Source organism: Bos grunniens, chromosome 6, assembly GCF_055505025.1.
Source record: "Bos grunniens cultivar Pamir isolate PY7600 chromosome 6, Bosgru_T2T1.0, whole genome shotgun sequence".
Classification (NCBI taxonomy): domain Eukaryota; kingdom Metazoa; phylum Chordata; class Mammalia; order Artiodactyla; family Bovidae; genus Bos; species Bos grunniens.
In genome coordinates this window covers 57,955,198-57,981,504 of record NC_141170.1, presented here as the reverse complement: position 1 = coordinate 57,981,504, position 26,307 = coordinate 57,955,198, and the positions used below count along the sequence as shown (strand labels likewise).

Here is a 26,307-nt window from a genome sequence, read left to right as displayed (position 1 = left end):
AAGAATAATCCTGAGATTCATGGTCTACTTTAAAATCCTATATGTTGAAGCTTCTGCTGTTATTTCAAAAGAGTAATAGACTTGTGAAAAGTGTGGTCTGCCAGATCCATGTAGAGCAGAGGAGCAAGAAGCGTTTAGCATAATTAAAGCTCCCCTATAAGACAGGAAGTGATAGAATTCTGCTTCCTTTGGTGGTAGTGAGACAGAAGGTAGGGTGGGGAGCAGAGAGAGTCTTAATCTCCAAATTTCAAGTTAATAGTCAAGCTGTCATTACCACCTGGATTTAACATACATTTTGCAGTCTTCTGAATCGTAATGCTTCTAGTAGAGCCTTCTTGTAGCACTGGTTTCAGGGAGCAGGGGTGGCAGCTGTGCTCGCCCTTTCCAGGTGCTTCTGCTCTCTCCAGCTCACCTTCTCCTGGGAATTCACAAGTGAATGCCTGTTGGCTCCAGTTCACAACTGGGAAGCCTGCAGTAGAGAAGTTACACCTGGGTCCCAGCTGGGAGGGCAGGCTGGTGACGAGGTACTGCCTGGCCCAGCACACTCACTCAGTCCCCAGATGCCCTGATGTGGTGATGGGCGCTGCATCAGCAGGCTGGTGGGAAGCGGTTAGCAAGAGAGGAGAGGAGGAAGTGAGGCCTGTAGGCTGCCTGCTGGATACATTCTAGGCAGCCCATTTATTCCCCACACAACCTTGGAGAGTGAGAAGTTGTATCTGTATTCTCCAGGAAGAAACCAAGTTGTATGGCAGAAACCAACACAACATCGTAAAGCAGTTGTCCTCCAATTAAAAAAAAAAGAAAGAAACCAAAGCCCAGGTCCACACAGCTGGCAATCACAGATCCAAGACCCAAACCCAGCTCTGTCTGAAGAGGGAGCTGCCATCCCATGCCAGTGCATTACCTACCAAGTTACCAGAGGAGACTGGAGGTCTCACGACTTCCCTTTCACTTGTATTCTGTCCCTCTGGACGGAATGGCTGGTTTGAGCATAAGGAGATATATTCAGAGTAACTGCGTGACAAAATTGTGTGAGGGAGCAGGCACACACGTTGGGAATTCGTGTTTCCTTTCAACAAGTGTTTATTGAGTAATTGCTATGTGTGAAATACTGTGCTGGGTGCTGCTGGAGGATAGTCTTAAATGACAGGTGAACTCATTTCTCCTCCTCACTTCAAATGGCGTTCGCGCTAGTTCACAACGTTGCTGAGCATTGATCCTGAAGTGCTTTATTTGTGCTGAAAACTACACAGATGCAATCAACAGGTGGAGAAAGTACTCTCTTTACCTTCTAAATACCCCTGCCCTCACAATTGAACTTTATTAATTGCTGGGTTTTGGTAGGATGCTTATACCAACTGTGATTTGTCTGGCCGGTATTGTAGGTCTGTTGACTTACCTACTTTGCATTTTTTTTTAAATCTCTTTATTAGTCATTTTTTAAAACTCATCTTTTCTTTTCTATATTTCATAGAACCACTGAGAAAATCATTGGAAGCCCAAACTCTAATTATCTTCTCCATAACAGCAAAGGCAATTCTGATTAAATTGGTTCCTTCTTAAAGCTAATAAATTTGTCTGAGAGGAAATGTCTTAAAGCCACAAGTATATAGTAAACAGATAAATGAAGGGTATCTTCAGAGACTGCACTAGTCTTTTCCATTTCCTGAGTATCCAATAAGGATTTAGTAAATACTTATGGAGGGCCTGGTCTGGTCACTATTCAGGGAACCCCCAAAGAAAAAATCCCGACTCTCATGGACCTTGCATTGCAGGGTTAATCAACATTTGTTGGTAGAGGTCTCCATGAAATGCTGCTGAGTATTTTGTGTAGAAGCAATTTAAATTCTAATATATCCTGCATGCAGCAACACAGCTGAACCTCATAAATGAAATGTGCTAATAAGGAAGCCAGACTCAGAAGAGTACATTCTATGTGATTCTGTTTACACAGCACAAGGCTCAATGCTGATTTGTGGTTTGTGAAGACTCATCAAGGTGTGTGTGTATGGTCTGTGCACTTTCTGTACGTATAGTTTACTTCAGTAAAACGTTAATTAAAATATTCAAATCAACACAAAAACACCAACTATCGATTGAACATTTCTAGATTAAACATCCATTAGGAATAACTTCTCTGCTTATTTCCATAGATAATTTAGAAAACACAATATATATTCAAATGTCTATTCCAGTAGGCCTACTAGTGAACTGGGAAACATCTATCCAGGCTTCAGAATTAACACTGTTAATTCTGGGTGGAATTTACACTGTTCTGTCCTCTTTCTTGATGTGAAGGAATTCATCTGCCTCCATGTGGAGGTGGTTATGGAAAACTAAATGTCTTAAGTCAAACTTTAGCACCTTCTAAAACTATCCCCCAGAGAAGCAGAAAATGGGTCTTACTTCCGGAAGAAAAACATCCACAAACGCTTTCCTTTTCTTGCTTTTGGCCATTTCAACTGAAACTCCTATTAGTCTTTCACTGGTATGGTTGCCCTCACTGTGCGTGAAAATAGTTATTAATGAATTCGTAACTGTTACAAGGTAATGAGGCATCAGAGAGAAAGGTGTCTGTGTGTGTACACCAATGTGTTTGGGGTTTTTTCTCTAAGATCATAGGAAGAGACCTTTAGAAATTACTCCCTTCCCCCTATATTGTTATGAAACTGAACATAGGATCAGGTAGTTTTTGCTGAAAACCCCCAAATTTAATTTTTCGGACTGAAAGCCTGGAATTTTTTTTCTTTGCTCAAATAAGTCTTTGTCCACCATCAGAATGCATGAATAAATTGCCTTTCAGGGCATAGGTAAGAACCTTCTCTTAAAATTCCCCTTTCCAGAAATAGTCACTAGTGGGAGCTACTTTTATCAAATGTGCTTAAATATGCCCTTGTAATATTCTAATTTTTTTTTCTAATTTGACCTTTTTCTTTGTTTTATCAGATACATTAAAACTTAAAAGGCCCATATTAAAGAAGGTGCAACTTTGTAGCTCTAAATAATCAGAAGAATATAAAAGATTGTTTAAAAAAAAAAAACTTTGCTTTTTCAAGTTATGGAATATTATCCACGTCTGGTTTTGATTAAGGCTGCCAGTTTTCTAGGAATTGTGGTTTTTGTCAAATGCATGCGGAAGGCACTGATTGGGGTTCTGGTTGGAGTTCTGGTTTGCTTTCAGAAACCTTCAGAAACACTCTTTGATGTTATTTGTGCAAATGCATTAACACATCAGGGAAAGGGTCAGTAAGCGTGTGCTTCTATGCTGGGTGTCCATTACAGCCCATTACTCTACACAGAAAGGCAAAAACCAGTTCAACCGTTTGTGAATGACCGTAATACACATTTGGTTTTTTCAAAGCTGTCTTCTCTAAACATTGTGGGTTGCACCTAAGCCTTTTTGTGTTTATATTGAAACGATTTCTTTCTTTGTGGGTAACATGGAGAGGTATTTTTTATTTCCCCTTTGGGTTTTCCTACAAATTTCGCATTCTTCAGAAATGTCAAGACTTTGCTTTCATTTTTAGCCATTGGTGAATATTGCTAATTGTATAATGACACTTCTCTTCCAGTATGATCAGCAAAAAAGGTTTGGCACGTATACATTTCACTTGTAGTTTTTATTTCCAGCTTGGTTACAGTGTTAACCTTCTGTCTTGCCAATCCTCTAATTTTGGATTTGGTCTTATAGATACGGACCGAGAACTCCTGTGTCTGACGACGCAGAGTAAGTTGTTTTGTATTCATAGGAATACATTAATTATAGCCTAAACTGCATGCTTCCAGTACTCACCACTAATTGAAACGCAGTTAATGTAACAGTGGACTGAAGAGCTAACTGACTCTTCTCTGCAGCCTCAGAGAAGCCCTTGAAATTGGAATGCAAAACATATGTTCTGTGCAGGAGAGATGAATGAAAAAGCCACTTAAGCATGATTCTAATATGCAGCTGCTGCTTAAAACTTAACATTTGCTTTTCATAGATGGGGCATGTGAAAGTTGTTCTTGTTAGGGTTTGGAAGTTGGAAGCTCTTCTGAACCATGGAATTGTTAAAAGGCTCTTCTGCGCTTTGCATTGAATCCTTGATAGGTGAAGGCTTAGCTGTGCAGCAGTTATTCTCAAAGACACATTTTTTTTAAGCTAAGAAAATAAATTCTAAATCACTAATGATAGATTCAGAAGCCCAAGTTCCTCCCAGGTTGCAGTAATATAAACTGTGGGATGCCTGAGCCCAGAACGCTGGGGTTTCGTTCATGTTCCATGGCACAGCCAGCGGTCAGGATGTGCAACATGACTTGGGTTGCCTCTCCTTGGTCTCCGCTCCTCCCAGAGATACATTGCCCATCCCCAGCCTCACATACGAATTTGAGATGAATCTACTTTCTCCCATCTGTGACCGCATTGACTCCATTTCAAAAACAGATTCCCCATAGGCAGAGCATTCTGAAACTGATAGCCAGATCAGAAGTTTTCTTTGCAGAAGGCTGGCTTGCTCAGGTTTAAGAAACATGATCAATATCTCACTGCAACACCAGTGGCCCGCTAAGCCTGATGTCTATCCTCTGGCAGAGGTGTTTTGTGGCCTTGTGGGAGTCTAGGCCATTCTAAGAGTGAACCCCAACATTCTCCCTGCCTGTCTTCCTGGCCTGAGCCATAGTTTCGAGTCACTGAGTGAGGAATCCAAGTAACAGTGTAGAACAAATATCATTTCCACCAGTAACTGCAATCAGGCCACACATCTACTGTATTTGAACTGTGCTTTTTTTCCATGTTTGTGTTCAAGATGTCAGCTTAGTCTGACTTTTAGCTCTAAGCAGTCTGACTCGAGTGCCAAGGAGATCAGTTTCCGATGTGTGATGTATGATTGCTTTGTGGCCTGACACACGGAACATTCATATCTCAGAACTAAATTCAGCCAGAGCTTGACTGACTGCATGGAGTTAAGTAGTCTATAAAACTGAGCCCTGGTTATTGCTTTTAAAATCTACAGTGGCAGTATTTAACATTCACTGAAAGGAGGATTATATAAGATTGATAGGCAAAACACTACTTTGATTTGGTTAGCAAAAACATTTTGATAGAATGGATTTACTCTTCATCATTGCAAAGCTGCTGTGCAATTTGCCTAATACAGATCTCTCAAAAACCCTGAAAGCTGAAAGAAAAGGAGCTATATTAAAGAGCTTTTGAATGCTGCCTGTACCTGAATATGAAACCTCACCCACAGGAAAAGTAAATGATTTTTTAAATCAAGTGGGGGTGCAGAGTCCTCTAAATTTACCAAAAAAAAAAAAGGCAAGCAGCTTGTGATCCAGGAAGAGTATAAGGAGCTTCTTGTCCAGGGGTCTTATCTGGGAACATCTAAAGGGCTGAATTTCCTTCTTGGAATAGACATAATTTATATGAAATCAAGTGATCAAGTGGGTAAGAAAAAAAAGTTATGTCAGGAGTTTTTTTTTTTAAATAGAAATTTATAATATGTTTCATTTCTTTTCTCACTATCTCCCTTTTTCAAAAACTTTACAGACCACTATTGGCACAGGCTCTATTTATTCATAATTGACACATTCTTAAAATGCAGCCCAATCAAAAAAAGATGTGCCCTTTAAGGAGAATGCGGGTCAGGGGCAGACCTACCACACAGGCAAACAGAAATTTCCGCCTCCTGGCAAGCCAAGAATGTTTCCATGGGTTTAGTTTCACCTTCTTGCCCTTCTCTTCACTTCCACATACCTCCTCTCCCAATGGTCCCCACCATGGAGCCTGGAAACTGTGAGAGCCAGAGGCCATTTTGCTCTTAATTCCCTTACCTTAGACTTGGTCCAGAAACAATTTCCAGGCTCCCCTGGAGGTACTTTAATCCTGGCCCTAAGAACTGCCAACCCACTGCAGGGAGAGGCTCCTGGGCTCTACAGCCAGGGGCCCTGTTCCCAACAGCCCAGGAGCATGGCCTGTTGTGCTGAGAAGCATAGATTTGGTGCAAGTCCTGTTAACATTGTGGAACCTAGACTTCTCCAGGGTTCCCTGAAGTGCTGTGCTCTACTAAATCGCTTCAGTCATGTCCAACTCTTTCGACTCTATGGACTATAGCCTACCAGGCTCTTCTGTCCATGGGATTTTCTAGGCAAGAATACTGGAGTGGGTTGCCATGCCCTCCGCCAGGGAATCTTCCCGACCTAGGGATTGAACCCACATCTTTTATGTCCCCTGCATTGGCAGGCAAGTTCTTTACCACTAGCACCACCAGGGCCTCCCACCTCATCCCTCTACATGCACTTCTTCATTTTGGAGGCTGAGTCCAATCTCTGAATGAGGGAAGATTTTCTGAATGGTGACTCAGCTCATTTTCTGTCTACTATTATCAGTCCTCAGCTTGCTTCCTTTTTTGAAATGGCTTAAAGGTATTGCTCATAGTTTTATTATTTCTCTTTTGCTGGTGTTGCTTTTTAAAGAAAAAAAAGCTCTAACCAAAAAAAAAAAAAAAAAAGTACTTCCTGGTATAGGAGAAGGCAGACAAGAGTTTCTCTTATTTCACTAACCAGCTTTTGGCCATATTCGGGCTGTGGTAGTTAGAACGTCATGGTAGAAACAGAAATAGGAAACTGGGACAGAAGAAGGCAGTTCTGAAGGCCTTGTTCCCACCCTCTCCATGCCAATCAAGTGAGATAAGCAGTCTGAAATCCTAGAGAAGCCTGCCATTTTCTTACTGCGGTCCCAGAAGACTTTGCCCTATGGCCATCAGTGTGACCTAAACCAAAATTCTGCCCTTTAAAAATTACAGATGGCAAAGTTGAAGGAAAGGACCTCCTTTCTCTCCCATAATCTGCCAGCTATTAGTAGATTACAATAGAGTCCCAGCTGAGAGGGGTTTATGTCTTCTAAGACCTTCACAAAGCCTATAAATTGCCTTGAAAGAGAAACAGGCTGAATTTTATACATTTAGAGTTAAGTTGTTGTTTTTTTTTTTTTAACTCTGAAAGGAAGATGGGATGAATTCGGGTCCCCTTCTGGAAGGGTTGTTTGAGGGTATTATGATCCATGAAGTTTAAAACCCATGAATTAGACTTTTCTACCTAACTCTGCAAATTTCTAAATTTTCCTTAAACCACATTAATAAGTAGCATCAAATAGGTAACACATCGCAGTCCCTCCTCTCTTTAGAGGACTACAGTTTATCTTCCAGGAAGACACAGTTACCACAAGCAACACTGTGCCCTGAATCTGTGGACAGCTCCACACAGTAGCGTGTCATATCCATGCAAATAGAAGCCTTGGATCAAAGAAAGTCCTACGCAGCCGAATTATTAGAAACAGGTTAAAGTACAGTCTTCAGTTTTCACTCTCTTTTCACACAGTTTTCAAAGACTCAAATTGTCCAACATCTAAAGAGAGGGGAGGGGCACTCATACATTCATATTTGAGTAGACTGAAATGAACGTGGGTAGCCATTGCTTTGGGATTGTCTTCTCCTTCCAGAGAGCCGCCTGCTAAGGAACCCCTGGCATCCAGCGATGCTGCTGCTGTGCTTTGTCTGGCCACGGGGATAACTATTTTGGACATCACTGATGATGTCTGGAATTAGTTAGTGTCTTGGTGCATGGCTCTTCTTTTTCTTTGTGTTAAGCTGGCTTCAAAAATGGACTGTCACAGTCTTCTGTTCTTAAAGGGCCTCCACTTGTTGGGCGCTTTATAACCCACGTGGTCCCAGAGCTAGTCATTTCTTTGAGAGGAAAAAAAAAAAGGAAGATTTTGCTTTGGTTTTTATTTCTATTTTCATCTTTCTGCTTCAGCTTTCGCTGTAACAAAGGTCTGTAATAAGCATTGCAGAAAAGGCCCTATGGTCTTACCCAACATTTAATAAGCTCCTGCAGAATATATCAATTATATGAACAGCCTAAAGGTTCTTAAAATTTGATTCCAAATCCTTTTGCTTTTAAAAGAGTATATGCAGAGGTATCCTGTCAGAAATAAAGTGAAACCCTTGTGAGAATTTTAGGATATAAAGTATACGCTGATTTTTATATTTTGCCCTTAACCTTACCATAAAATACCTTATTTTCTTGATTTCAAGATGCCATCAACATACTACAGATTTACAGTTTTACAGGACATAAAAATAAACCACAACAAACATATGTATCATTTGTGCATAGTTCTTGGATGCATTCAAAATTCAGAAAATATGACATGAAAAAGTGGTGCCTTAGATTGAGGCTGTATGATCACTTTTTAAATGGAGAAATTGCCTGTTAATGAACAAAGCATTTAAGCCAGACCTACACAAAGAAGCATTTACTGCAATTAAATTTTCACTTCAGGGGACGCCATCCTCCTTCCCCACAAATTCTCTCCAAGTTATACATGTTAATGCTCTTAATTTTATTTTCTAATACATTTATAAGTGAGACCAGCTCAGAGTTTCAAATACCTTTTCAAGCCTCTTAGTTTAAACACATCTAGGCCCCAACATGTAAAATTAATTGACCGATTCAGCCATCACTGAAGACAAAGATGGTCACATTTTGGCTTCTGCTTCAAAAGAAGAGCTGAGGCTCCTAGCATGCCCGCTGCTGCCGGCTGAGGGAGGAACAGATTGCAGACCCCGTGGCTGCCTTAGGCTGCGGAGGGAAAGGGACTGTTTTCCATACGCGGTAGCGCCCCCACGCGGCGGGACGCCCCAAGTGCGCAGAGGTAGGAGGGGTGCTCATCTCTGGCTCGTTGTCTGCTCTCTCCACGCGCAGGAGCACGAGTATGTTTGACATGCGGTGTGAGGAAGAGGCCGCGGTGCAGCCGCACAGCAGGGCCCGCCAGGAGCAGCTGCAACTGATAAACAGCCAGCTGCGGGAAGAGGATGACAAATGGCAGGATGTGAGTGCTGGGGCCACGGCCGTGGGCAGTGGGGAGACTGCGCTGCCCGCTGGGCAAGAGGCCCTTTGGAACAGAGAATCAAAATCAGATTGGGTGGGAGCCTCGGGCTGGAAAGCCATGCAGAAGAAAGGGGGGCCTGGAGAAGACTTCAAACAGTGAACACCGCCCATGTGGGAATTAAGGAAAGTACCCTTGCTGAAGTTTGGCCAGAAAGCAGAGGGGAGCGGGTGGGAGGCAACTAGCATGCGATGCCATATCAAGGATGCACTGGCTTCTGAGTTTGTGTATTTGGAATTGATAATAATGATGATGGTGACCACAATGATAACTGTCAACACTGAAAGCATGCCAGTAACAGGTACTGTTCTGAGTGCCTTGCAGTTAATCGTTCTTAAATCCTCTCAGTAACTCGGTATACTAGCAACTGTAGATATTACTGTCCTCAGCCAACAGAGGAGTCCCAGAGCAGTGAAGTAACTTGTCCAGAGTCACACAGCTAGTGAATAAGAGATCGAGGATGGCTCCAGGGCCTAATGGGGGCCTTGGGATTGTCTGTGAGCTGAGAGCAGAGAGCTAGGGCAGGAGAGGAACTTGAAGATCTGTATGAAATGAGAGAGAGAGTGGACTATTTCATCTCATCCTCACAGAGCGCTCTGAGGTAGTCACTGCAGATTTGACTCTACCTTTAGTCAACTGGTGAACTTTTTCAAAGTCGATAAATTGTGGTCACGATTATGTCTATGAGATATCAAGCACTTACTATGTGCCTGGCACCTGAAGTGCAACACCTCATTTCACCCTCACAACAAGCTTGCAAGAGTAGGTATCATTATCATTTCTGTTTTGGAGATGCGGAAACTGAGGTACAGAGAGGCTAAGAAGCATGCTTGAGATTCCAAAGCATGGAAGAGATGGAGCTGGGATTCTTTCCCACAGCCACATGCCTACCTAACTCCAGACTCCTACCTCTTTCTCATTAGGCTCTAATTGCCCATAGGATTTGTGGTGAAGTTGTCATAAGGATCAGATGACTTAGGACATGATCAGATGACTTAGGGCATACAGAACTATTGGTTCTACAAGACCCCAAAACCAATTGTTTTTCTGCTTTTTCTTCCTTCCCTGAGGGAATTTGTGTAGGTCTGTGGTTAATTCCTACCATTCTATTGTCAGCGAGTCCATTCACAATACAGAGGTCATAAATAGCAAGGAATGAAGTTTCTTACAATACCTGTGAGACAGTACTTTATGGCAACCGACTCGGGATACAATAGCAAGTTTTACGTTGCCGTGTTTTACAAAATGTGCTGCCCTGCTCTGGATAATGTAGAATATCTGAAGGTTTCCTGCCTTCAAGATATTCCTGTTCCAACCAAACTTAAACTGGATTGTAGAGGAATGTCTTAGCCTGGCCCACAGTCAGCACTCACTAAACCCTTAAGTGTAGAAATGGAATTACATGCAAGTCTGAAGAAGAGTGTTCTGTCTCCCTCCCCCTCCCCCATAGGACCTGGCTCGTTGGAAGAGCCGTAGAAGAAGTGCTTCTCAGGACTTAATCAGAAAAGAGGAAGAAAGGAAAAAGATGGAGAAGCTGCTGGCTGGAGAGGATGGGACAAGGGAACGAAGGAAAAGCATAAAAACCTACAGAGAAATCGTCCAAGAAAAGTGGGTTCTTTCTGTTGTTGTTTAATGTACAGTTAGATGTGCTTTTTCTAAAAATTGTCAGTCATCACAAAGGCTCTGACAGTAATATTACACACCCTGTTTGGTCTCTTCAGCTCTACTTGGGGTCCTACCAAGGTCCTCATTGCAATTCCTGTGACTGTTGACTTTGTTCTTGCTTCCCCTCCCATGTCTACCCTTTAGAGAGCGGAGAGAAAGGGAGTTGCATGAAGCATACAAGAATGCACGGACCCAGGAGGAGGCAGAGGGTATCCTTCAGCAGTACATCGAGAGATTCACCATCAGTGAAGCTGTTCTTGAACGTTTGGAGATGCCAAAAATCCTGGAAAGAAGCCATTCAACAGAGCCAAACTTATCCCCCTTCCTCAGCGACCCCAACCCTATGAAATATCTGCGGCAACAGTCACTGCCTCCACCCAAGTTCACTGCCACTGTGGAAACCACCATCGCTCGTCCCAGCGTTCTGGATGCCAGCATGTCAGCAGGCAGTGGGTCTCCGAGCAAAACTGTCTCTCCCAAAGCAGTGCCTATGCTGACACCCAAGCCTTACTCCCAGCCCAAAAACTCTCAAGAGGTCCTGAAGACCTTCAAGGTAAGATGAGTCCTTTAAGGGCAGAACCAAAACTGAACTCCCTGGGGAAAATAAGCATTTTATCTCAGGAAGATGCAGTGGTTTTTATCAAACAAAAGCAAATGCATTAACATGTACAGTTATGAAGTTTATGTGTCTCTGAGATTTGGTTTGCAAATAATTCAGGGATTGATGATTCTTCTCTAAGTGAAGTCGTTCAGTCATGTCTGACTCTTTGCAACCCCACGGACTGTAGCCTATCATGCTCCTCCATCCATGGGATTTTCCAGGCAAGAGTACTGGAACAGGTTGCCATTTCCTTCTCCAGAGGATCTTTCCAACCCAGGGATTGAACCCAGATCTCCCACATTGTAGGCAGATGCTTTACCATCTGAGCCATCAAATAACTTAGGATTCTTCTCAAGTCCTATTTTTAATACTGATGGGCTTGAATGAGATTGGTGGTTGAGTCACCTCCATGAGCAAGGTCTATTTCATAGTTCGATGTGCTGAGCGACTGAACACGCATGCATGCATGATGGTATGATATCTCCATAGCAATGGTAACAAACCCCAATTTAGCAGCACCCTAGGTATCTCCATTTATCTAGGGGTATTGAAAATGCCTCAAAACAAACTTTTAATGACCTTTAGTGTAAATAGAGGTATATGCAGTTACCTCTGTATACACTTCTAAACATCATAACTGAAAAGCTGCTGCTGCTGCTGCTGCTAAGTCACATCAGTCGTGTCTGACTCTGTGCAACCCCATAGACGGCAGCCCACCAGGCTCCGCCGTCCCTGGGATTCTCCAGGCAAGAACACTGGAGCTGGTTGCCATTTCCTTCTCCAATGAATGAAAGTGAAAAGTGAAAGTGAAGTTGCTCAGTCGTGTCTAACTCTTCACGACCCCATGGACTGCAGCCTACCAGGCTCCTCTGTCCATGGGACTTTCCAAGCAAGAGTACTGGAGTGGGTTGCCATCACCTTCTTCAGAAAAGATGCTACCACTGGGGGAAAAAAATGATAATATAAGAAATACATGATATATACTTGGTATTCAAATGAGAGATTTTTTAAAAAAAATTTTAGGTGGGAAGAATCTATATTATTTTGGAAGTGGGGGGAGGTGCCAATGAACGTGTAAAATAGTGTTCCAGAACCAAAGAACCTATAGCAGCCAAACATCTTTTTTCATCCTCAAATCCTAGTATTTTTCCTTGCATCAGGAGGAAGTACTCATCCTTCGTCTCAAGAGAGACGACAAAGAAAAGTCAGTTTCCCTTGTCCCTGCACGCCACATGGGTTTATAATAGAAGACAGAGGTGGAATTCATCAGTGGCAGACACAGACATGTGACTGTAAAGGATGTTTGCTAAGCTAAACTAACTGAGCACTGTGTGTGTGTATCTTCCTATTGAGTTTCAGAGGGAGCCGAGCCATATTTCTAACTTTTTTAGCATCTTTCTTAGCTTAACTCTGAATGTATCTTTAAAATCTGTGTCTTAGGCCTTGATCAAACGAAAGAAAAATGTCCTTTCCGTCTCATCTAGGTTGGATTGAGATGTTTATCCCTCCAAGGGCAATCGCTGTGTGTTTGTCCACAGCTTCGTCCTAAGAGGCTGGTGTCTGTGCCTAGGCACTCAACAAGTGTCTGTTGAATAAGCACATGCATTTTTCCTGAGAAGATGAGATACTTATCATGCAGACTGGTGCACACACAAATACACACGCAATCACATGTGCTCGGCAGGCTGCCTAAGTACCGTAGCAGCTCTTCTTCACCCGGGGCCCACGGCCATCAACTGTCTGATAGCTTCTCGAAAAGGTTGGTTTGATATTGAGGTGGCCCAGGACAGGGACAGGGAATACATGCATTTAACTTGGTATCCAAGGAATGTGATCTGTTGGTCTAGATGTCCATTTGCTTTCCTTTATATAAACAGTACAATGTGATCGTTTAAACAAAAGAATTAGGATAGATGGCTTCATGGCGAGACCCTGAGAAAACCCAGTTCCTACCACTGTGGCAAGACAGTGTGGAGGCTTCAGGGGAGGTAGAATGACGGACTTGGATAGAGGTCCTTTTAGAGCTGGAGCTCACCAATGAGCCCTCAACTCATCGTAGGTCCTGATGGCTGTCAGCCCTGTTCACAGCCCCACCATCGACTGGGTGAGCTCACTCATGGTCAAAGGTAGCATGGAAATGGACAGTTTTTACCAGGTAACACTAGAACTGGAGCTAAGGTGTGTGTGCGTGTGTATTTTCCTGTGGGGAGAAGGTGGGCATGGGAGGCAGGGAATACAGGCTCAGTTTCTTAGTACAACAGATTTAAGAGTAAAAGAAGTGTCAATAAAATGAAGGAGCAGTAAAATGGTTTAAGGCAGTGTTTTCAAACTGAGAGTTGCCACCTATTGCTAGGTTATGAAATCAATTTAGTGGTTTGGAATCAGCATTCTTTTTTCAAAACAACATTATTAGATATATTGTACTAATAGATATAATTAGATATATTAATATATATATTAATAATAAACATTATTATATATTATAATATATATATATTAGAATATAATGTTTAAAAACAGTATAGTGCATCACATAGAAAAAGGTAAATATTAATGGTTAAACTCCATTTCAGTTATCTTTATGTGGGTGTGCTCAGTTGTAATTTAAATTTTATGGATCACAGACAATAGACAAAACACTGACTTAAGGTAAATAATCTATAACTAGTATCTGCCCTTCTATTATTCTTTTTAAAAGATCTTAGAAGGTTTAGTAATAAGAATAGCTAACATTTATATACATAAATATGCCAGATACTGTTCTAAGTTCTGTGCATATATTAATACATAAATGATACCATAACAGCATCATTAAGGAGATACTATTAAGAAGGCTGAGCGCCAAAGAATTGATGCTTTTGAACTGTGGTGTTGGAGAAGACTCTTGAGAGTCCCTTGGACTGCAAGGAGATCCAACCAGTCCACTCTAAAGGAGATCAGCCCTGGGTATTCTTTGGAAGGACTGATGCTGAAGCTGAAACTCCAGTACTTTGGCCACCTCATGCGAAGAGTTGACTCATTGGAAAAGACTCTGATGCTGGGAGGGATTGGGGGCAGGAGGAGAACGGGACGACAGAGGATGAGATGGCTGGATGGCGTCACTGACTCGATGGACGTGAGTCTGGGTGAACTCCAGAAGCTGGTGATAGACAGGGAGGCCTGGCGTGCTGCGATTCATGGGGTCGCAAAGAGTCGGACACGACTGAGCAACTGAACTGAACTGAGCTGACTGATTATCATAGAAAGGAGGAAACTGAGGTTGAAGATTACATGGCTGTTAAGTGGTGAAGCCAGAACTCAGGTTGCCTCACTGCAGGGCTTCCTCTCATGACCGCTCTATATACTGTCGGACTTGAAAGAGATTTCCAGGTACCTTCAATAAGTCAGACTAACCACCCTCACTCCTTTCTTGCTCCCACCACCATCCCTAGACATGGGGGCAAAACAGAGATATTTTAATGTGCATGGCCTCTTTTTCTTGAAAAAAACTGAGATGGTCAAATTAACTAGAAACAGGAATTTACTGTGGGGCTCCCCAGGTGGCTCTGGATAAGGAATCCACCTTCAGTGCAGGAGATGAGGGTTCGATCCCTGGGTTGGAAGATCCCCTGGAGGAGGGTATGGCAACCCACTCCAGTATTCTTGCCTGGAGAATTCCCATGTAGCCCTGGTGGGCTACAGTCCACGGGGTCACAAAGAGTCAGACATGACAAGTGACTGAGCACGCACGCACACAGGGATTTACTGTAACATAGTAACGCACCAGGTTCCCTGCCCTCCATGCTTGCTTGCAAAAAGTATTCGTTTTCCTCAACCATAACAGGATAACCTGTGAAATATTCCTGATCTAAGATGAGGTCCACCTAGTTTATATGTTTATTAGGGAAAAAAAATCTCAAAATTGTGAAATAGCAGTCACAGAACTTCCAGGAAAAATTACTGGAATCCAAATATGCGACATGTATTTATACCTAAGATCCCTTGATTTTCTATACTACAAAATAAAAGCAGACCCCCAGTAAGTTGAGCATGAAATGTAATCTAAACGAAGTGACCTGAGAAGGCAGACCACCTTTTAAAGAAACCTGACCACCTTTTAAAGAAGCCCTCAAAGATGGCATTTAAGGGAGCCCTGCTTTCTAGACTGACGGAAGCATATAAGAGAACTTATTCTTTGTTGGACTGTGAATGGTAAGTGCTAATGATTTAAGATGATTCTGAACATGTTGTTATAATCTTTCACTGAGGAATAGCATGTTCTTGTTCGTTCTGGATTTTACAGGTCGATGGGAAAGTCACCATGAATGGAGAGACGACTCATGGTGATGAGGAGGAGAAGGAAAGAGAGTGTCCCACGGTGGCACTTGCCCCCTCGTTGACCAAATCCCAGATGTTTGAAGGTGTGGCCAGAGTGCATGGGTCCCCCGTGGAGCTGAAACAAGACAGCAACAGCATTGAAATCAACATAAAGAAGCCAAGTTCTCTTCCCCAAGAGCTGACAGTAAGAAGCAAACTTTTTTTTTCCCCCTCTTTTTGAAATAATTTATTTTTTAAAAAAATAAGTAGGTCCTGATCATGATCATTTCCTTCTAGGTGAGTATATTCATTTGCTAGGGCTGCCATAACGAAGTATCACAAACTAAGTGGCCTACACAGCACATGGTACGGCTAGTTGTAGCATAGTCCTGCCGCTGGAAGTCCAAAGTTGAGGTGTTGTCCAGGCAGCTTCCTTCTGGGGTCTGCGAGGGAGAGTCTGATCCTGGCGTCTGCTGGCCTGCTGGCGGTCTCTGCCATTCTTTGCCCTGGAGGTGTACCACCCCAATCTCTGCCTTTGTGTTCACATGACTCTCTCCCTGTATGTTGTCAATGTCCAGATCTCCCTCTTTTTATAAGGACACAGGTCATACTGGTTTAGGGCTCCCCTCCAGCATGATTCAAGTGGTAAAGAATCCGCCTGCTAATGCAAGAGAGGCAGGTTCGATCCCTGGGTCAGGAAGATTCCCTGGGGAAGGAAATAGTAACCCACTCCAGTACTCTTGCCTGGGAAATCCCATGGACAGAGGAGCCTGGTGGGCTACAGTCCACATGGTTGCAAAGAGTCAGACACGACTGGGCAGGCACATGCCATGCCACTTCAGTGTGATCTCATCTTAACTACATCTACAAAAATCCTATGTCCAATAAGGTCACATTCTGAGATACTCGAGGTGAGGACTTCCACGTATAAATTTGAAGAAGGACACAGATCAGCCCCTGGGCTTCCATGATGGCTCAGACAGTAGAGAATCCTCCTGCTACAGCAGGAGATGTGGGTTCAATCCCTGTGTTGGGAAGATTCCCTGGAGAAGGGAATGGCAACCCACTCCAGTATTCTTGCCTGGAGAATTCCATGGGCAGAGGAGCCTGGCGGACTACAGTCCATGGGGTCACAAAGAGTCAGACACAACTGAGCAACTAATACAAACAGTCACGCCGTAGCCCAGGAGGATAGCAGAAGGTATCATATGAGTGACAGGCTTTGTCTTGTCCCTCCGTGATTGGTGTCCAGAGTTATAGAAAAAGAAACAAATCTCTAAGGACTGTCCTGGCAGCCCATGGTTAAGACTCCACGCTTGTAATGCAAAGGGCACAGTTTCCATCCCTGGTCAGGTAACTAGCATCCCACACACTTGCCACACAATGCAGCCATGAAACAAGAAAAGGAAATATCTGAAATACCTTCTTTTCTGTTTATTCAACCTCATCAGGCTTCCTAAAGTAATTTGAAAATTACTGGTGCCATCAGAATGTGGCTTTCCATCCTTGACAATATGCATAAAGGGGTCTTTTTTACTAGCTTTTTAAAAAACTCATTAAAAATCAAATTAATTTTTTCTTGGTTTAGCCCCTGAAATCCAGAGTAATTGTAATTACTAACAAATGGTTGAGCTGAGAAATGTAGGGTAATTCAAGAATAGCAGACGAGAGAACTCAAAATAACAGTAGATTTGCCTCTTTGGAATATAAAACATCAAGAAGATTACGCTTTTCTGCTGAGTTCTCTCACCAGGGTTCATGCTGGTTTTGCTGATCAAACGGAAACTGTCACTACCGTGGTGCGGCCTGGCTTTTGGGATAGAATATGGACTCTATTCAACCTCAATTTGTCCTCACCAGAGGCTGGTTTCTGAGATTTTAATTTATAGTGTTTGGGTTGGAATTATCAAGGTGAGGGGTGCCGGGGGTTGGATGGGTAGGCAACTGTCAAAATTTCTTCCCCCAGCACCTGGAAAGGTTTGGTTCAGAGGGAAACTTGTCTTCCAGTTTCAGGGCTAAATTAAATAACCCAGCTAGCTAAACCCACCTGGAGGACTAGATATTATTTTTCTTATCTCCAGGATTTGTCTTTTGAAGAATAAAATATGTTTTCTCAGAGGAGTTGAGAGGATGTAATTCTTCCCTGCAGTGCTCAAGCCCTAGAAAGAGATTCAAATTAGAGTAGACCAAAATAACTTCCTCACCATGGCAACATGTTTGCTGGTCTCTAGGAGCAAGGTTTTGTGATCCAGGCAGAGGCTGAATCCCTCCACCTGGAATTTATTTTCACCTTTCATTTGCATAAATGTGACCACCTCTGAAGAGTTCTTACAAGTTATCGTGAGAGGGAATGTTGAGTTTTGCTAGGAGTGTGGGAACTTTGCTGGCCGAATATAACATGAACTTTGTGCTCTTAAATTTAAATGAGAAGTTCCCCCAGATTAATTAGACATTACAGTGGTGGGATTGCTTTTCTGGGGCAGTTAATAATTCTGTTCTTGTTTCTCTTTTGCCGCACTTTTAATGGTGAGTGTTTCCTAAAAGTGCTCAGTCACTCACTTGTGTCCAACTCTTTTGTGACCCCATGGACTGTACCCTGCTAGGCTCCTCTGTCCTTGGGATTTCTCAGGCAGGAATACTGGAGTGGGCTTCTGTTTCCTTCTCTGAGAGATCTTCCTGCACCAGAGATTAAACCCACGTCTCCTGCATTGGCAGGTGGATTTTTTACCACTGAGCCACGTGGGAGGCCTGTTTTCTCAGTTCCCTTCATAAATGCCCTTCCCTGACTCATTCTGGCTACTGTGTCTGTCAGGCCACAGGCCCTTTGCACATGCTGTTGAACAGCTCTCCGTTCCTGTTCTTTGGAGAAGCAACAGTGTGGGAGCCACGCTGATCCCGTAACAGAGGCACACAGGGCTTAGTCAGGCACAGTAGATTAATTATAGGAACAAATCCCAAGGTTCTACAGTCAGGCATGTGTACATTTTCTACCTTTACACTTCTGCCCTCTGACCATTTTGTTGTCAGTTTGGCAGGTCACCCTGCCCTTGACCGGATAGATTTTTTCCCAATAGAAGGTAAAGGAAAAATGGAAGAAACCAGATAGTATAAGGCCTAAACTTCCTATACCAACTAATCTCTCTTGTTCAAAGCATCTAACCCTTTGGGGAAGAAAGCTTTACCCATCCTGTATGGAATCATAAACAGAAGAGAAGGGAGTTTTGTTTGTTGGTTTTGGGGTTTTACTAAACCTCCCTCAAAAAATTACTCGTTCTCAGTAATTACTTATTTTCTTATTTTTACAATGAGCAACATAAAAAGAAAATAGCCTATTCCCTCTTACTGCCAGGCATTTTCCACTTTAATAGTAGTTATCCTGCTTCACTTGCTAATGGCAAAGAGAAGATGGATTGAACAATGTCACAACTGGTTACATTGTCCCAAAAGTATCTTGTTACAAGAGAGGCAGAATTAGATGATCTGAAAGAAATCGTGTTATTTCAGGAGTTTATACAGTATAACCAGGAAAGTACCCAACAAAATGTGGCCTTGTGGACTTTTTTCTGGAAACCATCCTGATCCTGGGAAGCCTCAGGATAAAGGTCTCAACTCATGGAAGAGCCTGAGAGCCTCTTACTCAGGAAAAAACTGCCCAGTTAGGAGTGAGCTCTAGTTCGTTAAACCATAGTGGTTCTGAAGAGGTTATAGCATTTATCTACCTTATTTCCTGGTGGCTCAGTCGGTAAAGATTCTGTCTGCAGTGCATAAGACCTGAGTTTGATTGATTCCCCTGGAGAAGGAAATGACAACCCACTCCAGTATTCTTGCATGGAAAATCCCATGGACAGAGGAGCCTGGAGGGCTACAGTCCATGGGGTCACGACAGTCGGACACGACTTAGTGCCAAACCACCACCTAGTACTTAAGCTCTTGAATTAGCTATGACAGGGGTATTGCATGATTTTCTGGGTAGATAACTCCATGTATATACCTATTAGGCTACAAGCCAAGTTGTTAGCTGCCCTACATGAAATTTTGGCTAAAACACACTTCATACTGACTTATAATTTATGACACATAAAGTTTTCCATTCAGCATATGTTATCCTAAGAGGTATTTTGAAAGAATCTCTTCTCCAGTAAACCTCCTCCTCATTTCCCTTCCTTCTCCATATTCCAAGAAAAGCACTTCTTGACTGTGTTTCAGCCAGTATATTCCCTCTGAGATGGTAGAATTCATTGGTCATGACAAAAATATGGTGACCAGCTTAAAACAGGGGGCTGCACTTCACAGCCTCCCAGGGCTTTTTACCAGCTTGGACTTGATGTGCTGTTTCTAATTCATTTGCCCTGCTCCGTGGGGCTGTCAAAGGAATAGTGTTCTTCCTTTTAAATAGTGTCTTTCTTCCCAAAACTGCATTCCCCACAGATACACTCTTTACAGAGGAGTAGCCTCCCCCACCACTAAAATGCCACAGTTCCTTCAGGGCGAGCTGGAACCGTTCAAAGGGCATCACAGTAGTAGGCAGGAGCATTAATTCAGGCCAGGAGGCCAAGCAGCGGAGAAGGGTGGCCGCTGGGCTCCAGTGGGCGACAGGGTGCAAGTGTGCGTCTTGGGTCAGCACGGCCACCTTTGTATATTACGTCGTCTCTTCTGTTTCCTTCCACCTCATCTTTCTTGTTTGAAACTCTTAGGACCATGGACTCTTACTTTAGAAATAGATCCTAAATTAAGTTTGGCTTGTTATTAATTTTTAAATACTCTGGTTATATCAGTCGATGCCAACAAACTCCAGATCACGTTCAGTTGAATCACCTTTAAGGTAAAGAAATTGCGATAGCCATTGTCATGCCGGAGACTGCCTGTTACCTGGTAAGCATGAATGAACGGATGACCTGCTTTGTGCCCAACTTTTTAAAAAATACTTTTATTTATTTATTTTTGGATCTCCTGGGTCTTTGTTGTTGCTCGGGCTTTCTCGAGTTGCAGAGAGCTGGGGCTACTCTCTAGTTGCGGGATACAGGCTTCTCATTGTGGTGGCTTCTCTTACTGCGGAGCACAGGGTCTAGGTCATGTGGGCTTCAGTAATTGCAGCACATGGGCTCAGTCGTCGTGGCTACCAGGCTCTAGAGTGTAGGCTCAGTAATTGTGGTCCACAGGCTTAATTGCTCTGCAGCATGTGGGATCTTCCCAGATCAGAGATTGAATCCATGTCTCCTGCACTGGCAGGCGAATTCTTTACCACTGAGCCACTAGGGAAATCCCTGTGACCAACTTTTGAAATAGAAAAAGAAACTCATAAACTCACCATGAAAGCAATTAACATAAAGCAACTGGGAAAGTTTCAGTTCAGCTCAGTTCAGTCGCTCAGTCGTGTCCGCCTCTTTGTGACCCCATGAACCGCGGCACGCCAGGCCTCCCTGTCTATCACCAACTCCCGGAGTTCACTCAGACTCACGTCCATCGAGTCAGTGATGCTATCCAGCCATCTCACCCTCTGTCATCCCCTTCTCCTCCTGCCCCCAAAGTATAGAAGATAATATTTAATGAAGTGCTAGATGATAGGGATACAACAACAACAATAGGGAGAGAAGACTAGAGGGATGTAAGGTGGCAGAGAAAAAGTAAGATCATTATTGGTCAGGGTTAGTCTAGCTGGGAAGGTTTCATATGAGACTTTGATTTTGAAATTGGTGGGATTTGGATTGGAGTTGAGGAGGGAAACAAGCTGTCCTCCATATTGGGACAAGCAGAAGCAAAGGCATGGACAGCATGGTCCTCCATAAGAGGACCACAGAGGGATCACAGGGCGAAGAGCTGATGAAAGTGACTAGGTGCTGTACATGCAACCAGAGAGGTCGGGGCTCCCATGAGCCCTCCCAGTTATCCCTGAGATATTTCCCAATGGAAATCTGACTCTCACTTTATTTTTTGAATTTAAAAACGCTGGCTTCTCTAAGAAAATCATATCATAGCATGAATACTAGACTCTTAGAATCTAGGACTGGAAAAGAATTTGGAAGATCTTCTAATCTAAGGTCTTATAGAGAAATGTCTCAAAAGATGTTCTATGTCTCCCTTAAAGACAGTTCAGTGTTTTCTTGATCCATTGTGAATTATACTTATAATTGAACCTCTTCGTGCCTTGATGGTGCCAAAAATGACCCTTTCTTAAAATACCTTAAGTACCCCATGCACTAAGTCAAAGCTCAAACCCCACCTGAACCTCAGTTTGTATTTAAAATAAGGATGGTAATAGTACAGGCATCTGATGGTTATGATGAGAATTCATGTGTATAGGGCACTTAACATGATGCCACAATGACTCACAGAGGTGCCCTTAAGTTAGTTTTAACATTGTCATTCAACAAACGGGAGAAAGAAAGTTACCATATATTTTTTATAAGCCTGGAAGGGTGATAGGTACAAAGTTTTTCAGGCTAAAGTCAAGTCATCAAAATCACCATCTTAAACAGATGTGAATTTCAAACACAGGAGGCGAGTTCCTTGTCGGCTTCCAACTCAGCCCGCCAGTAGCTTCAGCTGTAATTCTCTAGGAGACTTGCAGACCTGAATAGCTTTTTCCAAAAGACGATTGCCCTGGCAGGTGTTCACTGGCTTCTTCCTGCAGCTCTTTTTTGCTTCTCCTGTTATTCACTGTTTCCCAAGTCGGGCTTCCTCTGCCACTGAGACTCCCAGGACTCCCACCATGTCAGCACCCTCTTGACAGCTCATCCCAACCAACGTCCTGCACACCCTCCCCACAGGCGGGCACCCTCCCACCAGATTTGTGGCAGTTCTGCCTCGTGGACCAACTGCCAGCCTCAGCTCTCAGGTATCTAAACGACTTCATCTGGGTTTCTCAAACTAAGAAACGAGATAGATCTGTTATTTCCACCATGACAAAGCTCTTGGCCTTCTTCTGGAAAATTCAGTACTTGACTACTGTTTTCTGATCCAGGAAAACAATCAGATCTTTCTTGAAACGTTTCATTTTGCAGTGAGAGCAGGGTGAAGGCATTTGAGTAGGTGCTGTTTTCCTTAAACTGTGACCAACTGCAGATTCCTTTTAGATGTCAAATGTCACAAACATTTCTCCAGAAGCTGTTTTTCTCCATCTAGAAGTAGTTGCAAGAGCATTAGATTTAATGCTCTTTTTAAGTCATTAAAGTTATTAGGGTGTAGAAGTGTTTCCAGGCTTCAAGAAAGTATACATTAGGGAAAATTAAAAAAAAAAAAATCAAACCTAGCCCATCTGACCTGGATAATTTTTGGTCTGGAATGTTTAAAGCAAAAAGAAAAAGCTTAACAAATGGAAAGGCTGATTCTCCATGTAGATCTTCTTTAGTCCAGGGAAAATAGATCTTTGGTAACATAAAAGCAAAAGGGGAAAACACGTGCGTGGCATATGTGGCACCTGGGCCCTGGTGCCAAGACATAAATAAACTGGTTTTCCAGGCTTATGTCCAGATAAATTATTCAAGACTGGAGCCGGGAAATCCATCAGAGTCACTGAATAGTAGCTCAGGGAGGGACCACCTCGGACATCGCGTCTTCTGACACAGAGAGAATGCATGGTTGTTCCAAGCTCTGGCACCTCTTCCGTCCTAGGAGGAGGACCACGCAAGCCCTGGGTTTCAGGACCATCCTTCCTCCCCTGCTTTGTATTTCCAGTTCGTTCCACAGAGCCGCTGTCTGGGCTGGTCCCCCAGTAAGCTTCTTGTTAAAACAAGCAGTCTGATGTCAGGTAAATCTGTGGCCAGACCATGTCCCTCTCAAGCCAGGAAACTGCCACCTCCCACCCATGGCCGCAGGGCTCCGTCTGACACCAGAGCCAGCTTGGATGGTGTTCTCAGTCAAGGGGAAGCCAACTCCTGGCTTAGGTTCCTGCAACCTTTCTGTGCTCTCATTCATTCGTGTCCAGGGAATCTGTTTTTATTTACTTGTTTTCATCCTTGAGACAGTTTTACCGATTGGAGAAGGGAAGGCTTCTCCTCTGTTCAGCTGGAACCAAAGGGAAGCGTGAGTCGTAAAACACAGTTTGCAGCGAGGCGGGTGTGTTTCGGGCAAGTCTGAGTCTATCAGCACTGGTTAAAACTGTCAATTTTGAACTCATTTCCTTTGAAGTAATGATGTGAGTACAACATTAACAAGCCTTTAGGATGGAGTATCCTGGCAGGAGTTAAACTGGCTCTGGAGATCTCCCTTCAGTACCCAGGACTTCCCTGGTGGCTTAGGCCGTAAAGAATCTGCCTGTAAGGCAAGAGACCCGGATTTGATCCCAGGGTCAGGAAGATCCCCTGGAGAAGGAAATGGCAACCCACTTCAGTATTCTTGCCTGGAGAATTCCATGGACAGAGGAGCCTGGCGAGCTACAGTCCATGTGTTCACAAAGAGTCGGACACAACTGAACGACTAACCCATCTGGAGTACCTATAGTCTGTCTACATGTGTATATATATAACGTATATATTGCAGAATTTGGAAAACTGTAAAGAAAATATAAACTACCTATTACTCCAGCCACTCCGAAATTAAGGTTCTTCAAAAATATGTCTTTCTCCTCTTTTTCTCAGTGTATATAAAATATTTTGTGGGGCTTATAGTTCAAAATGTGCTGCAGTTTGCTTTTTCTCTTAATTTATCCTGAGTATTTTGTTAGTAACAGCCTGATTTTTATGACTAATATGCATTTAAACCAAGCGTGAGAGTATAAACCCCATAAATAATGCATCTAACATGTGCTTCCCTGACATGGATGGCATGTCTGCTGTGTGCCAGATACTGTACTGGGCCCTGCCCCCTTCAGAACCTGGACTGAATGAAAAACCCTGAGACAAGGTGATGGCTGGGAGTGGTTCAGTCTCAAGCCACCCTGGGAAGTGGAGAGTTGGCTAAACTGGCCCCCTTTTCTGAGAGGTTCCAGAGAGTTCTCATCTTTTGCATAATAAATGGGCGAGAGGCACAATGAAAAGAACGAGGTAGGATGGATGAGAAGGAAAAGATGTGGAAAAGGCAGTTTGAATCATTTCAGCAATAAACTTGAGACTCTCAGGTTCTGGATTGCTTCTTATGGCTCAAAACCTTTTAATGTGCAAGCGCGCGAAGTCACTTCAGTTATGTCTGACACTGTGCGACCCTATGGATTGTAGCCCGCCAGGCTCCTCTGTCCGTGGGATTCTCCAGGCAAGAATACTGGAGTAGGCTGCCATGCCCTCCTCCAGGGGATCTTCCCGACCTAGGGATTGAATCCGCTAAATACTGGGGACAACTTGGATGTGGGTGTGACTCCAAGCCCAGATGACGGAGAATCGAGGTGGCCAGCACAGGGCAGGGTTCCCACCTCCCCTGCCTACTAGCTGAGTGACTCCAGGGAAGTCACTTTGCCTCCTGGGCCTTAGCTTCCTCACCTGTATAAAGGGAATCATACTTGTAGATACTCTATAAGCTTGCTCTGAGGACCAAAGAAGATAATCCATGTCAAGTGCTGACACATGGAAAATCCAGTAAATATTGATTGTGGCTACAGTGACAAGTGTGGAATCTTTAAAGCACCATTTTAAGGGAAGATAAACCGGGTCATCTGAGAGTTCAGTATTTGAGTGTTAAGCCACGTAGAATTGCATCCAGAAGTGTGAGCATCCTTTTTTATACATTTATTTATTTACTGGGCTGCATGGGGTCTTAGTTGTGGCATGTAGGATGTTTGATCTTCACTGCAGCATGCGAGCTCTTATTTGCAGCATGTGGGTGGAATCTAGTTCCCTGACCAGGGGTTGAACCTGGGCCCCCTGCATTGGGAGTGCAGAGTCTTAGCCACTGGATCACCAGGGAATTCCCACGTAAGCATTCTTGAAAGTCGAAGTTCTGCGTTAGTCATGCATAAGTCAAATATTACTGGGGTAAGGTGTGCTAGTAAAATAACCCTTAGTGAAGAAGTGCTTGAGGACTTTGTCTCCTTTGCATCATAGCATCACAGATTGTATCTAAAGGTCTTCATGGATTATCTTATTTCATTGATTCCAAGGGGCATATTTGCCACATTGGAGCATCTCTAAGTCAGGATATGTCTTATTGATGTAAGATACATCTAATTTTTTAGATTCCTCATATAACTGACATCATGCAATATTTGTCTTTCTGTGCCTGGCTTATTTCATTCAGCATAATGTTCTCCAGGTTCATCCATATTGTCACAAATGGCAGGATTTTCTTCTTTTTTAAGGCTCAATAATGTCCCACTATATATATGTGTATAATATTAGTATTTGTGTACATATACAAACTATATGTGCATATAATATTCATATTTATATATCTGAATATATGAATAATATATATAGACGCTCATGCTTTCTTTATCTATTTATCCATCTATACTTGATTGTTTCCATATCTTGATTATTGTCAATAATGCTGCAGTGAACATGGGAATAGGATATATCTTTGAGATACTGATTTCATTTCCTTTGGGTACCCAGAAGTAAAACTGCTGAATCATAGGATCGTTCTATTTTTACTTTTGAAAGCACCCCCCCGCAATGTTTTCCATAATGGCTGTACCAATTTCCATGCCCACCATCAGTGCACAGTGGTTCCCTTTACTGCACATTCTCAACAACACTTTTCATCTTTTGACTTTTTTGATAGTAATGATCCCTAATAGGTGTGAGGTGATGTCTTCCTGTGGTTTGGACTTGATGATTAGTGAAGCTGAGCATCTTTTCATATACCTGACTTCAGTTGGCCATTTGTATATCTTTGGAAAACTGTCATTCAGGTCCTTTTCCTATTTCTTAAATTGGGTTATTGGGGGGGG

General features: G+C 43.1%; 1 protein-coding gene across 50 annotated transcripts in view; it reads left to right on the top strand.

Annotated features, from left to right (window-relative positions):
- LIMCH1 (LIM and calponin homology domains 1) overlaps positions 1-26,307 on the top strand; it is a 350,645-nt gene that overhangs the window by 288,832 nt on the left and 35,506 nt on the right. For 38 of the 50 annotated variants that reach the window (XM_086405964.1, XM_086405954.1, XM_086405961.1 and 35 more), the window contains 5 exons: positions 3,692-3,727; positions 8,743-8,869; positions 10,377-10,534; positions 10,736-11,144; positions 15,475-15,693. In XM_086405964.1, the coding sequence (XP_086262090.1) occupies positions 3,692-3,727; positions 8,743-8,869; positions 10,377-10,534; positions 10,736-11,144; positions 15,475-15,693 (949 nt within the window). The remainder of the gene's footprint in view (positions 1-3,691; positions 3,728-8,742; positions 8,870-10,376; positions 10,535-10,735; positions 11,145-15,474; positions 15,694-26,307) is intronic. The other 12 variants (XM_086405968.1, XM_086405966.1, XM_086405956.1 and 9 more) reach the window with 1 other exon arrangement.